Consider the following 16,115-nt stretch of genomic DNA (forward strand, 5'->3'; position numbering starts at 1 on the left):
CTGTCAGTTACTGAAGTCTGAGAACATCAGGTCATTACTCATTCGGCACCAGGTCAAGCCCCTGCAAGATCCATTAAATAAGACAGGTCAATGTGACTATCATGAAGCAAAAGTCAAGACTCTGTTTATCTTCAAAGGAATAAATTGCTCGCTGTATACTGAAATTACAGGACTGTTTCTCACACTCACATCTGTGATAAATCTAAGCAGGGATTGTAAATCTTTATTTTACTTCCAGGTCAAAAGATTTGTGATTTTGTTGTACTTTTCACACAAACGCATGGAATACTGCCAAAACTTGTAAAATCATGCAAGTGTATCCAATTTCTATGATGGTGTTTGTCGTTTGACGTAAAGAATGCAATAAAATTTGTAAAACTAACTTTAGCCTTTGTATCATAAAGCCAAAAGATTCCTATTCAGAATTCATATTGTTCATACATTATTTTCAGAAATCATTATTGTCAACGTAGAAAAACAATCTGGGACATGGAGAAAAGCTGACCTGGTTGGGACACATGTTGAACCCTTGTTGGAAAAAATATTGATGTTCATGGCTTGGTGTTAGCTCTCATATGCGTGAATATTTGGTTTGCAATTGCGGGTTAAGAAGATTAGAAGTGATCTTGGATGGTGCTATCATCTGATACAGAGGCAAGGGTAAACATAAAAATGTTCTGCGCTGCTCTGCTTATTCATCAATGTTGTTTTCCTTTATACACTTGCAACAACATAGTAACTGCTAGGGAAATCTGGCATATTCGGATTTTAAATTCCACAGCTAACAACTCAGAAAAAAGACCCATTAGTGTTCAGTGTATACAGGACACCATCACATTAATGCTGTACACACAGCTAGACAATACAAACTCCAGGAAAGGTTCATGAATCTGTGTCACTTTCCCTGGAGTGATATGAATGTGTGCCAAGGAGAAGCATTCTGGGAATGAGGCTCTGGAAACTGAGTTATGTTTCAGTCCTGCTGTGACCCAGTGGACCAGCCAGGGTCAATGTACCTGGGGTTTGACAGAGCAGAAATGGGTCACTATGATGGGGGCAAGGGGAAAGGGGGTGGACTGTGTCAAAGCGTATCCCCTATCCCTGTCTACCCACCTCATCATCCTCCTCCACGCCCTCCTAATCCCTCTCTAAAGTTTCTGAGTAACGAGCTGTTGTGGTAGGGCGGTGGGCATGTGCTCCCACTGCGATGGGATCAGGGAAAGTCTGTTTTGAGTGACAGCAGGGCGTACATGCCAAGGGAAATCCACTGGGGGGAGGTTTGTCTCAATAAAGCTTATTAACAGGGAGGAGAAATCTGCTTGAAGTAACAACTTCAACTGAGAGACAAATTATTTCAAAACTACTTGTCTGAAGGGTTTGAGAAAATGGAGTGCCTGTGATGTCTTTGTGAACCTCTAAAACATATCTATGTAGAAATATGTTTTACATATTAACCTGAGTGTGATTCCAGATGTAATACAAACACATGTAAAGTATGTGTATGGAATTCACACATGTGATTTAATTTAGCCAAATCTGCTCAACATTTCCTATCTCCTATCTAGAGAGGAGTTTTATAAAAGCAGTATAGCATTCTTCAAAGATTAAATAATTAAATAATTATACCATTGAAGCATAAACACAATCAACACAATGTAAGTACTTCAGACTATTGAACAAATCTGAAATACACTGCAGAGACTAAGCTTTTGTAACTTGTGGTTTGAAATGTTTGATTAAAATTTGCTGTAATGGATGAGTATTTTCATGTTAAACCTTAGATGCCGTAACAGCAATTGAAACCAGATCTTTTAGCTGTTCATCCTGTGAAAAGATGGATACACCTGATCCACAAAGAGTAACAAAATCGGACATGCGCTGCTATGCAAATATATGAAAACAACCTTATTTTTAGATGACATGCCTTTTCTCATGCTGGTATCTACGATCTCTTGAGTTGGACACATTTATATTCGGTCAAAAAGGCCGTGGCTTGCAAGAGGGAGCTCAAGCTGTGCATCATTAGTGTCACCCCTGGTAACAAGAGTTTGGACCTAGATGGGTATGTATTCAGTGAAGGCACAGACAGAAATTTTGAAACTGTTTTCTATCCACTTAGTCTGGATCAACAAAAGACTTTGTCACCCTTCACTAATTTTTTGTCTGTCTTCATTCATTTGTGTTGTTCATTCCCTTGGCAACTGCTGAATAAATTTCCCTGACTGGTAAAATGTAATTCAAACTCCTTGGAGCTTCATGATTGGTGACGCTATCCTAAATCCTTTAAATCCTTAAAGCTCGCTTTTAATAAACCAGCAAATTTCACTCCAGGGAAGGCATTGCTTTGAGAATTTAAATGGAAGGACAGCCATGCAAAATAAAATTAATCAGGAGGAGGTTGCCTGAGAAAGGAGCGTTTTTAGTAAACGCAAATAGACTGCATTTAAGTTGCAAATGGCAGCCTGGCAGCTCAAAAAGAGCACATGCTGTGTCTTTTCATTTTATGTTTAATGGTGTAAACCTGCCGTTGGTCACATAATCCGTTCTTGACACCGCCATTTTCTTCTCACCACAATTTTAACAGAAATATCCAGCTCCCACACCTCAACGGAATAATTCATTTATGGGTTAGTTTGAATGGAATCATAGATGCAGTAAATTGGCATTAAAAAAAAAAATCAAAACATTAATATCAATATGTTCCTTTGATTAATTGAGGTATTAATTGTACATCCAAAAGTTGAATTATGCACAGCTGTAACCACAACAACTAAGTAGACCTGGCAACTAAATTTAAGAGGATGCCCATCTCAACTTGATATTAAGCAAATGTAGATCAAGTTCAGTTGTGAATTTTGTAGTGAGGAAAGGTTGCTTTTGACATGTCATGGGACAAAACTAGTCCTCTGCGTTTCCCCTGTCCCAAGGTGGATACATTTAATCCCAAATTAGACATCTGCAAGGTTTTGACCACAAAACTCATCTCCTGCAATGTTTTACATAAAACTCTTTTATTTCCTTTCATGAAACCATCCAACCTTGCAGATGTTCAAAGAAAAACTGAGAGGTTTGGTCCGGCAAACACAGGTTCAGAGCCCTTTATGAGCATTTCCCAGGAACTGGCTGGGAAGTTAGCTCAAGTGTTAAGGTTCCCCACTTTGCTGGCTTGAAAATCTAAAAAAGTGGGAGGCACAGGAGCAAGGGGTCAATGCCATACATATGATGGGAAAAGGAGCTAGACTACAGAATCCCAGTCCATCTGGGGATAATCTTTCAGAAAATTATTAACGACTGAGTAAAAATATCCACAGGACTAGTTCCACTAATTATTTTCATACTGCATTCTAACCTTCTGGTGCCCATGTAGAGTGAACTGATTTTTAATATCCATGAGCAGTCTTGGGTATTTTATATGTTTAAGGTGCCAAAGCTATCTCTTCTTTGTCTTTGAGACAATGCTTGATCAGAGTGAAAGTTTGGCCTAAGCAGATGCTGTGCTCGCTAATCAGTTCCATGTGTTGCTGCTTCTGTAGCAGGCTAAAGGTGAAGTAAAATGTTACAACCCATGAGATGAGACTAACAGGAAGACATTTCTGCTACAGATGTATGTAATGCAGGTGATAATAGCCATAAGTTTATAAATACTTGAATAAATAACAATAAATATGGAGTAGAATTTTTTTTAAAGTCATATTAGTGATATAAAAAGGTCTAAATGAGATAAATAGGATTAAAAATATGATTTCATATTGTTGGTGAATTAATTTGTCTTTTAGTTTAATAGTACTGCTGCTTTAGGAAGTGGTAGATCTCTCAGCCAATCATAACGCTCGTAGCGATGCTGTTCCAGAAGTTACGAGAATGAAAAAACAACAAAACAAAACACCATGATAGAGAAAGTCATGCTGTCGAGTTGATCGAGCCAGTGAACAAAGAACGGAAGAGATAATAATTGTGTCTGATGTTTATTTTATCTTTCGAAGTGTTTTATTTAATGTTCTGTCAATGATGACAGGCTGTGGTTACTTTGAACATTTTCCTGCTAAGTTAATGACTGTATTGCAGGAGAAATGGTCCCTATGTTGATTTAAAAGAAAGATAACTAGTTAAAACAATTAAAGCAGTAAGTTATGTTTTAACTTACTGTTTAAACATTTAAAAGTAGGAACTGAATAAGAACCTATGATGGACAAAGACTGAAACAGAATAAAGCTCAATACTAGATACCGAATACTAGATACCGAAACTGAATAAGTTTAAATCTATGGAAAAATGAGATATTCATTTTTCTTTCTCTATTTTAAGGGAAACAAGGGTTGAAAGTGAAACTCATATTTGTATGTCTATGCAAACGGTTTTGTGTACTTAATGTTGTGTCTGTAAATGTTTATACGTTAAACATTAATAATTACTACTATTTCTAACTACTTAAAGTCTTTTGATAAACAAGCCTGCCTTTAAAATAAGTATTCGTCTGTGGTGTCTCTTTATCTTTTAACTATTTTAACTGCTCTTCTTCCAAACTAGTTCTGGTCCAAACCCTATATATTTGTAGTAAGTGCTACATGTATATTGCAAATGCAAATTGGGGTTCATTGGAAAATCATTGCACAATCATTAACAGGCTTGGTTGTGAATATATGCCATCTTTTCCCAAATTGCTAAACCCTGGAAGTGACATGAAATAGGCTTTGAAGAAGAGACTATTTCAATTTTCTGCTACATTATATTTTTACTGAAAACATACTTTTCATTGTTCCTGTTCCCGAAAGTGTGGGTTTTAAATCTCTGTTTGCAGTTCGACAATTTTCTTTGACGCCCTGCTCCAAGATGCTCGGGGCAATGCAACCCGCATCAAATACACATTTAAAACAGACTCACATTCTTCTCTAATCTCCAATTCAATGGGCATTATTAACCACCTGGGCAATTTCCAAAGGAAGACATGCAATGGTAAATTCCCAGCAAATCTGATTAAATCAAGTTCTATGCCCTTGCAAAATACAACACAAATGTCAAACTATTGGCCCCCAACTTAGATTTATTTCTCTAAGTGATTAAGTCTGTGCAGCACTGAAAAGTTACACTGCTAAATAATTCACTCATCAAGTGAGAGTGATGGGATTTAATCAAGTACTTTAAAATGATGTGATGTCTATCACAGTTAGAAGCTGTTTGGGAGACTTTTCAAAGTATCTGCTTTACCTCATTGCATATCTGGTTTTCTTTGGTCACAAATAGGAGGCATTGTTTGATTAACACGATCAGAAAGCAATAATCACAGACTTTGGCCCTTCCTCAAATGTCAAATGTAATGTCTGGGGAAATTTGGTAGGAATGATTTCATATCGAAAGACGGAGAAGTCATGGATCTCAGTGGGCCTCCTCCTTCTTTGTCCAATCCGACACTATTGATCAAAACCTCATGAAGAGTATTGTCTTTGTAACACAGACACTTTCCTTGCAGTTTCCTAAAGAGAAAAGTGTCGATGTGATAGAGGTGTTCCATTACACATGCAGGTGTCAGAAATGCCTCAGCTGTAGGATCTATTTCAGCTAGTGTTAAACTCTTGGTATAGTCTTTAATACTGATACTGATTTACTGATTTTGATTTGAAATTACACTTGCTAATGTTTGATGTAAACTTCTGTTTCAATAATGAATCCGCATTGATAAACAGAACAACTCTTTAGTATCATAAGTATCAGGGACAATGTCAGGTAGAGCAAGAGAGAGTTAAGTAACTGGTCTAGATATCTTGTGAGCTTACAGCAACCTGTGAGACGTTACCTGGGCAATGAATATCCCCTCAACAGCAATGGAAAATATTTCAAGTCAAATGGGGCCTACAGACAGTATTTTGATGTCTGATAATGTTAAAGATTTATGGTTGGTAAAAATTTTTAGGCAAAAAATCCATAGTCATGCTCTTACTTTATGTTACATTGAATCATTTTAAGCATCGTTTGAGTCATACTATTCAAGCTATCAACACTTGATATATTGAGATAATCATTTTACGATTATGGTATTGCCAAATTAGTATATATAATTATATTAAATCATCCAGAAAGCTGAGCTCAAAGCATCTCTCTGCTGCCTGGCCATTGACCACATTTAACCTCACTAACACAAAAATATCCATCAACCAATCGTTGTCTTCTTTTGCTTTAGGGTGCACCTTTCAGGGATACACACACACACACACACACACACACCCACCAGCATCTTCAACCATGTCGTTCATGAAATGTTAGTTTGCTATTTCATCTAATTGGTATCCAAATTGTCTGTTTCTTTGCTTTTTAAAGATTGTGACCGAATGGATGTTTATTTGTTTCTGAACATGTTTCCTTAACTTGTTGGACACATTTTTGACTGTATTCTGCTGTATTAAAGGAGATCTGTTTTCATTTTACGCTTGCCCCTGCCAAGTATTCCTGCCTCTTGGTCGTCTTTGACATTCAACAATAAGACTGGTTCTGAATGGACCAAGCAGAATCTCAACAGCTCTGCAGTACAGACTTCTACCTTTAAAAATTATCACTTGTGTCAGTAGCTTCACCACCCTGGACGGGTGTGGCCATGCAGTGAGGGACCTCAGTGGTGGATGCCAATCTTTGCCTCCATGAATTGCAGAAAATCTTTATTGATAAAATGAAGGCATTTTATGAAAGATCTGTGAGTGGTAGTTACAGCCAGGGTATTGGTATAATTTCAAGGAAGGAAGTATTTGTTTGCTTATTGTCATTCATACAATGAATGGCATGTAATTGCTTATAGGGTGTTGATGCCTAATATGATGCTTTTTTTTTAATGGTCTGTCTGGGGGTACAAAAGAGATTGTTATTCCTAAAACGCACACTACACTTAATTGTCTGACTTAGCTATATACATACATACATACATACAACAGAGATGAAAGTCAGATAGCACCATTTCTCAGCCCCAGTTCCAGAGGCCATGCAGGCAGAAGGGACTCCACATGACTGCAGAGTAAAGGCTCCTGCCTTTAACTCAACAAACCTCTTTCCCAGTTTGTCTCCAACAGAGGGTTTATATCCAAACCTCAAACTGTTGGATGAGTAGACCAACTAAAAAAAGGGGAAAAACCCACTCTCTTTTGGATTTTGCGCAGAGGAACTATAGTGCATGAGGACACCGAAATACCGACAACGCAAGTGCTACTACTTCCCTTGCTTAGCTTCAACCTTTTTACTGTGCAAGGAATATGAAGCCAGTTGGCTTGTCCTATTGTTATGGAGGGGGATCCCTTCATGACCCCAAAAATTGCCTGCCATCCCTGGATTGAATGCACCTTGGGCAGACTGTCAAAGATTCTGGCACCCTTTTTTTTTCAAATGTGTGTTAAACTATAGGCTTCTTATCCTAATTGAATACAGGGAAAGTAGTCTAATCAACATCCAGCTGGACTGCAAAATCCTCTACCCCTTCCAAAAAGAAATAGATGGCGGAACAGTGTCCCAAATCCATAGGGTACCATTGTAGCTCTGCCAGTTGTTGCTCATCTATATCTGACATGCAATTATTAACATGAAATGATTAACTTGCAGTCTTCAAATAAGACTGGTTTCTGACAGAGGACCTGAGTTCACTTATTACTTTTGCAAAGGATTTTTGTAGACATCTGTGTTGTGGCACACCTGTCGATACCACCTGAAATATATCCTCCAATGTACATGCAGCCAGAATTGAAATAGCTTGAACCCCCACAGCTATACGACAGCTCATTCCGGTTCACCTCTTGTGCAACCCGATTTGAGATCTGCATTGGTTATCATTGTCCCCAACAAATACTGTTATTCCCTTATCTTCTTCTTTCACTTTTGGCTGCTCCCCTCAGGGGTCGCCACAGCAAATCAATATCCTCCAACCAATCCTATTCTCTGAACACGCTTCTGTCCCACCATCTGACACCACGTCCTCTCTCACTATATCCATACATCTTCTCTTTGTTCTTCCTCTAGGCCTTCCTCTGTCTGACAGTTCCAACTTCATGATCCTTCTGCCAATATACTCACGATCCCTCCTCTGTGCATGACAAAACGATCTCATTCTGGCCTCTCTGACCTCATCTCCAAAATATCTAACATGTGCTGTCCCTCTGATGGACTTCATCTCTACTACCTCCAGCCCTGCCTCCTGTCTTTTTCTTAATGCCACTGTATCTTAAACCATACAGCAGTGCTGGTCTCACCACTGTTTGTACACATTGTTGTTCCCTTGTGAATTTGAATATTATACCAGATGAGCAAAAATGACAGACAAAAACATTTTCTGCCCCCAAGTAGAGGATTTTAAAGACATACTGGTTATCTGCAGGCTCTACAACTTGGACCATCTGGGGGTGGAATTTAAATTCTTGAGGGACTGAAAAGTTTAGACTCCTGTGTTTCAACCACATACATATACACCCCGACTTCCAACAGGGACTTCTATAGTCAGCACCCAGTAAGTAGAAGCCCTGTGGGTGTCTGAGGGGGGTACTGTCATGGACTCTGATGCAGATTTGAGGTACTAATATTACCCAGCAGTAATAAACCAGTCCCTACCATCAGTCTCCCAGGATTGTCCATCAGCTCAAAATTTCACATATGAGAAACAGGTTTTATCATTCTACCCTCAGCTCGTTTACTGCTGTTTGTAAATCCAATGTGGATGTGTTTACATCCAATGTGCAGATTTCTTTTCTTGTTCTGTATTTAGACAAATCATCAATCTATCTTTTAAACTCTGGTGAAGACCTTTATCTTTTCCCTAGATGGAGAAAACGCAAGCTAAGTGACAGCTTAAGTGAGATAATCTGTTCTGTTAAAAGTATAGACCACCCGTCATATCCATCGGTTTAACCACACAGCAAATTGCATCATCCTTGTATCACCAATGTAGTGTTTTAGCCTGGTAATTGCTAGCCTTAAACATATGTGGAACAGAGTTCTAGACAAGGCCCTGGGTTGGATTTCAGCCACCCTGCGATGTTTCCGAAGGGTTAGTGATATAGATGGTGAATGAATCAAAACAAGGAATGACATCAACACTTATGGACAATATTTTTACATTGAAACAACTCATTATTATTGAATAAGGAACTGTAATTTATTAGGTTTATCAACCACTTCTATCTTTAGGTCAACTATTTCCCACATAGGGAAGTTTTTTAACTACATTCCTAATGTTAAAAGATGTTCTAGGAAGTACTATGGATTTATATTCCTACATTTATGGATGTAAATATGGTGGTTTCAGTCTTCTTGGGTTAAGTAAACATCTCTGGGCCTCTTTGTATTCCTTCTTCTGGAGTAATTCCTTCACAACCATAATTAACCACACTACAGTTGTTCAGTTTTGACAAGCAAGCTCTCTTCCAGACATCCTGGATTTGTTGAACTTGCTTCCTGATAGAAACTCCTAGTCTGGTTGATCTGGATGTCATTATGAGCTGAGAATCTGCAGCAAGTGGGTCTTATATGTACTGTCTCCAACAGGGCTTCAGCTTCCACTCAGATGGAACAGACTGGCATTTAGGCCTCTGTAAAGTCAACATTGATCACAAAATAGATAAACATGTACTCGAACAAAACACACACAAGTCTTTTAAATCCTTAGTGTGTAAATACTACCAAGGTACAATGTTTTACAGTGATCTAAAAACAAATGTGTTCTTGAATGTTTGAAGAAAAGGATTTTTAGAAAATTTAAATGTATTTATTCTATGGCTAGTTTAAGAATGCTGTGACAGCTTCTGGTATTTTTTTTTGTGAAATGACAATGTGTTGCTCAAATTTCGATGCAAATTCAATTCAGAGTTGTTTTCTTTTTAATTGTCAGCCTTTGTCAGACTGAAGAGTTGCTTTGTGGATCCATGTTTGTTTGCATGGCTAAAATGTGTTTCAATTGAGACTTGGCAGTCAAAGGATATTGTTTAAACAACTTTTTAACACATTATTTTCAGATTTACCATCACTCTGCAAAATACCTTAACATCTTATGATCTAACCTCAATGCTGTCATCCACTTCTACTGTTTGTGGTAATACAAATGTATTGGGAGTCTGTCGCAGCTTTATTGAACTAGCTGTTTATCACTTAATTGTACAGTATTCACCATATCATTTTTTGTCATTTAGTGACAGAGCTGTGGAGGCTGGGTGGGCCAAAACTTTAACATATCTATACCAGGAGATAGGATGTTGATGTATATAAAATAGTCATTATACCTCCAAATGCATAGTTCATCGAAAGACTAGTACATACTCTTCAAGAGAGTCTTTTCAAGCTATTAGGCCTTCCAACCTTGCAAGCTGACAACAGACCCTTGTAAATTTTTCTCTTGATTTGCATATCATTCCTATAAAAGAGACACCAGCGAAAGAGGAATGCTACGCAAATGATCCAGCCAAGTGTCTAAACTGAGAACAATAACATTCAGGAATTCAAAACACTTCTCTTATTAAAGCTCCTTCTAACACTTCTGGGACATAATACATGACTTCATTTTTATACCTCTTTTACTCTATCTTTCATTCGTTATATCCTTTCTTCCCTGCCTTCGTGTGACCTGGGACTAAGACCTACAGTATGCACTCATACAAAACATCCACAGAAAGGCTTAAACTGAGTCTTCAATGTGTTTTCCCCAAAACTTCAAAGGAGAGAAGGAAAGTTAAACATCTGGGAGCCAAAAGACATTGTGCTGGGGGAAGAGCAGGATTCACTTATGCCAAGGGAGATAGAGTGGAAGAGAAAGGAACAGATCTACATCCAATATGATAGATGGAGGCCACAAAGAAGGATAATATCTGCTTTTGATCGAGGTTTGGTAAGACATTAAACAGAGCGAAAGGACTTTGATAGCCAATTGAAATCCGCAGATTCAAATGTAATGCAATTAACAGCACGGAGAAAAAACAGCATGTCCTCATGTGCCACCATGGCCGTTTCTCACAGGACCTCGATAAGAATTGCACACGGAACAGAACAGGTATGTATCAATTTAGTCACCCCCCCAAATAACACACAGGGGCTGTCAGGGCAAGTAAGCATCTCACAGTGAAAGATGTCACCACCCACCTAGTTGTCAATGTTCAACCACTGCGCTCCTGTTTTTCAAACCTACCGCAGCTCTGGTTGGGAAGCAGCTGACTTGTGGCCGTTCATTTCCTAACTGTTTCAAGGATACACTGGCTCATTTGGCCAGCAGGGTGGGTGGTACTGAACAGCTATCATCTTCATGCTAAATGTGTTTCCATTTGCTTCCCAGTTCTGGTTTTATGGACGCAAAAACTGCATCATTTTTTTTTACAACTTGGTGCATTGTCAAGCCATGCAGAGTCCGATGATCCCATAAAAATCGCCGGTAATGTTTAAGCATTTCATTAATGTTGCAAATATCAACCCGGCATTAACAACTTATATGATGAAACACATTGTGAAGAGAAGCAATATTCAAAATGGGCTATTCTGTTATAAACCTTCATACATGACAGAAGAAAACGAAGTAATACAGCACTCTTATGCCATAAAAAATACCGAGAATTAAATCAGGTCAAATTTGACCTTGAGAAAGAGGTCAAATTCTGGAAACAAAAGGAGAGGAAGAAAAAATGAGTGAGCTAAGATCAGCTTGAGTGTGCAGGATTACCTGGTTTGGTTGGACATTTATGGCACTTGTGCAATCCCCAGGCGGAACCCACACTTCCACAGCAATCTTCTTGTTTTGTTAGGCCTGGTAGTGGCTTGCCACACTGTACAATAACAACAAACATCTGTATTAAATCTACGAAACATGTTTTGAGAATGAGTGAGGCATTTTTGTGTTTCCAACAGAGCATTTTTTGTGAGAATCTTGTTTAGTAGGTCAGAATTTGTGTCTGTTTCTGTGCTTGTGCTCCTATCTGCAAGTACACAGGGAACTAGAGACATTGAGATTGGTTACATAAAGGACAACATAAAAACTGAGCATCAGAAAAATCTATGACCCTCCTGGCATTTGAGCCATGAACATCCTTACTGTGTTTGGCTAATTATAAGAGATTCCTATCAGAACTTTCTTATTGGATTTTTGGCCAGTAGCTATTCAAGAGGCATCAGACAAGGCACTCTTCTGCAGAACACCACACGAGTATACTGGCAAGAGAGAGGGGAAACTGCTTGCAATTGTTTTTCTGAACTCCTTTTCCATGGCAGTTTTATTGGAGTTCTAAAGAATTAGTGATTGGTATGTTTATATATAAATCTTCCATGTGACCACAGCAGAGAGAAGTGGAACTTTAGCTGAGCTAAAACTTGTTTGAGGTTAAACGTTGGAAAGAAGAAACAACAAAAAAAACTGTACTGTAGCTTTTTGTATTGTTGTATTTGGAAACAGGCAGATAAATTCAGATTCATCACCTTATTACAATGGAGACACTTAGTTTTTTCCTCATCTTGAATTTTTTTAGTGATACTATCCATGCCCCAAATCACTGAATGGCATAAGTCAAATGGGTTCAATCTCAGGGCTAACCTTTGTCCCGCAAATACATCCATGGTAACTTCTTTCCTATGTTAGGGAAGTGACGAAACTTTACACTGGTGTGATTTGTTCTGAAGACGACATGAATCCAAGCCACTGGCTCACTTCCTCAGACAGCAGCTCTTAAAGAAAGTGAATACAGCACCCCCTAACACACTAAAGAGGACTGAGTTTTTGATTAACTAAAACACTTCTGTGCATATTGTGCTGAAATGCCTTTTTACCTGTCCATCAATGGTTTCCTGAAAGCACCTTCCCAAACTCTCGGTCTGACGGTTGTGCAGTATGGCATGGGTGTGGCTGTTCTCGCTGGGGTGTATGCGCCTAATATTGTGTTCATAGGTGGCGTCATGTCCATTTCCAGGTTGGGAACGTTGCTGCACAGAGTGAGCCCCCTCTGTCGTGGCTGATCTCTGACTTTGCTGGACTCGAGCTACTTGATGGATCTGGACCTCTGCCTCTGGCGGGTGCTGAATGTGGACGTTTACTAAAGAAGGGTGGAGTGACACTGGAAAAAAAACACATAGAGGTTAATAAAATACTTGCATGTAGGAGAGCCTGATGATTATTTGTTTTAGCGCATTTGTTTGCTTGTATTAACTTTTTCATTTTTTGGTTTGTTTTGGCACGGGTTATGGTTTTGGTATTAAAAGTAGAGAAACCAGATTGCAAAATGAAAACAAAAGTTTGATGATGCAGATTTTAAAAACTGTCCCAAAACTAGCATGAATAATAAACACACAAAAATGTGTGAATATTAATTTGGATTCAGTTCTAAATCAAAAGAAACATAACAAACATCCATATTCAACAAGTGAGTTAATTTTCATCCATCCATCCATCTTCTTATCCTGCACTCAAGGTCGCGGGGCATGCTGGAGCCTATCCCAGCTGTAATCGGGCGAGAGGTGGGGTACACCATGGACTGATCGCCAATCAATCGCAGGGCCACACGTATAGACAAACAACCGTTCACTCACTCAATCATTCAAGGGAATTTTTCCAATTTTTTCCAATTAACCTGCATGTTTTTGGACTGTGGGAGGAAACCGGAGAACCTGGTCGGAATGGAACCAAGATCCTTCGTGCTGTCAGGCAAAAGGAGTTAATTTTCAGAACAAGTTAATCATTTTTCATTTTGCACAAACACACTTCACTACAGATTTAGCCGGCATCATCAAACAGTTACGAAATCATTTTGGGGAATTCCCTACGACAAAATAACACCACCAACAACAACATCACCAAAAAAGTTTTGGATACTCTAGTCTTAATCAAATCATCTCAAAGACCAAAACCAGATTGCTCAGAAATTGCGAAGATGTTGCAATGTAGAGAATTTGCTTTTTCGTCCTTTAAAAGAGGGGAAGAGGGTCGAACCATCTATCTTCAGGTCATGCCAGGGCTCTTTTCCCAGAATCCTGCTCATAAATTTAAGTCCAACAACCGAGAGCAGGGAGAGCCAAAGAAGAATAAACAGAATTTATCAAGAGCTCCGATCATGAATCATGAAGTGATCTTGGTTAATATATAAAGCCTATTCATAGTAGGAGTCAGTTCTTTAATGTGTCAGGACAATAAACACTGACATTATTGCTAAATTAGGATTATTCACACAGTTACATTTGAAATCAGTGGAATAATCCTGGGCTAAAAATGGTCACATTCAGAGCTTCCAGTTTTACTCTTTGACCAAATATCTAGCCAGTAGATTCCAAAACAATGATTTAGTCATGAAAAGTGATCAAGTCTTTCATCATTTTCCATAAACCTTGTCATGGTGTCTTGCACAATTCCTAATATACACTTTCATTTGACAAGGCTCAATATTGTGCATGCTTTATATATAGCATGTTCATACATGTACTGTGTGTGTGTGTATGTGTGTGTGTCACAAATACAAAAAGTTTAAAATCTAAAGTTTTCAAAGCAAGAGTGTCTCTCTCAATCTTCAACCTTCAACCTTATCTCAGTTTCAAGTCAATTTGAAGACAAAGATTTGACAAAAAAAAAAAAAAAAAAAAATTTAAATGCTGGATGGACCAAACACATTTATAGCCATGGTGAAATGGAGAGACAGGAGTGCACTTTTAGAACCCTGTCTAATAAGTCATTCTGTCCAGATTCATAAATCCTCATGCAGAGTTTCAACAGATGAAGAGAAGTTGTCCTCTCGAAGACAACGTCACTGGTTACTCACTCACCTTGTTGATTAGATAGAGGCAGAGTGTACATGGAGTGGGATGGAGATTTCTGTCCAGAGTGGCTGGAGTCCTTGTTGCTATGAGACGTGGCTTTGGTATGAGGTGCAACTGGCAAGTGGCAAAACTTCCCGGTTGAGTTTGATGGACACCAACAAAGATCCCTTCCAATACAATGACCTCCATTCAGACAGGATATTTGACAGAAGACTGAAAAGTAAAAAGGAAGGGGTGGTTGTCAAAACTAGAGAGAAAAATATCGCAAGTGAGAAATGTGCAGCCATAATAAACAAGCCACATCTAATTGCATAGATTTATGGGAACTTGGGCATTCTTTCTTCATTTAAATAGTTTTCATTAGCAACAGTAGCAATGGTTGTGCTTTTCTCCACTCTAGTCCACACTTCATTATGTGTGACATTAATGTGGTTTTAATTTTGTCATGAGGCCAGAGCCAAGACATTATTCGTCATCCTACGGCTCTTTCACTGGCATGTTTTTCTTCTCATCAGCAATTACTTCACCAAACTAGGATATGGAGGACTACTTTAACCACCATTCCAAAACTGAAATTCCAAAGCTATTTAGTATAAAATTGCTACGGGGTGTAGCAATCTTTCACCTCATAAGGCATCTGAACCCTACCTTGTGCTAAGTTTGAATTATGGCTCTCAGTGGAAAGAGAGACAGAAAACATTTTCAACACTTGTCCTTTCTTAGTCCTTTTGATGTTCTTATCTTTTAGGGCTAGATTTAGTTTGATTGAAACCAAACCAGAAACCTTGATACCTGAGTCTGCTATGATCTACAGATTTGTCCCTGACCTTCTCTCTCCTAAGTCAAACAACAAAGGCTATCAGATAAAGAAAAACTAGGAGCAACAGTAAGCAAAAGACATCTCTTTTTGGATTACACATATGAAGACTGCCTTATGACACGTTGAGAGACTGGCTAGGACAACGTATTACAAAATGAAAGAGGATACTAATGATGTAAACATGCTGTGTGGCGCAGTCTCCACTGTCACTGGCACATACATGGACAAGACAAAACAGTGAACAGGGTGATGCTGGACAATCTCAGAGGCATGCAGGTAATGAGCTTCTTGTCACAAAGCATTCATTACATTGAGGCAGAAGGAGGAAGCGAAAGACAGGACAGAAGAGTGATAGAAGGAATTGGATAAGAAAGGGATTAGCAAAGGATGATTTGAAATGTATAGATTGTTAACAGAACAGAGATGGGGACAAATAGATGGGGGGGATGTGGAGAGGGGCATATCCGTAAGAAAACAGATAGATTTAGAAAGATGCAAAATTGTGGAACAGAAGGAGGGCCTCCTCTGAACTGACAGTTTAAATATTCGCATCAAGACCGTT

At 38.7% G+C, this 16,115-nt stretch overlaps 1 protein-coding gene across 1 annotated transcript in view; it reads right to left on the minus strand.

Moving 5' to 3' along the window:
- The window catches only part of LOC147237450 (latent-transforming growth factor beta-binding protein 2-like), a 102,414-nt gene that overhangs the window by 35,298 nt on the left and 51,001 nt on the right, over positions 1-16,115 (minus strand). Inside the window, exons 6-8 of the mRNA XM_086149169.1 lie at positions 14,740-14,946; positions 12,760-13,043; positions 11,663-11,765 (exon numbers count right to left, since the gene is read on the minus strand). Coding sequence (XP_086005295.1) covers positions 11,663-11,765; positions 12,760-13,043; positions 14,740-14,946 — 594 coding nt within the window. The remainder of the gene's footprint in view (positions 1-11,662; positions 11,766-12,759; positions 13,044-14,739; positions 14,947-16,115) is intronic.

The sequence above is a fragment of the Fistularia commersonii genome, chromosome 1 (assembly GCF_037954325.1).
Source record: "Fistularia commersonii isolate RoL2024-O1a breed Wild chromosome 1, RoL_Fcom_v1.0, whole genome shotgun sequence".
Lineage (NCBI taxonomy): Eukaryota > Metazoa > Chordata > Actinopteri > Syngnathiformes > Fistulariidae > Fistularia > Fistularia commersonii.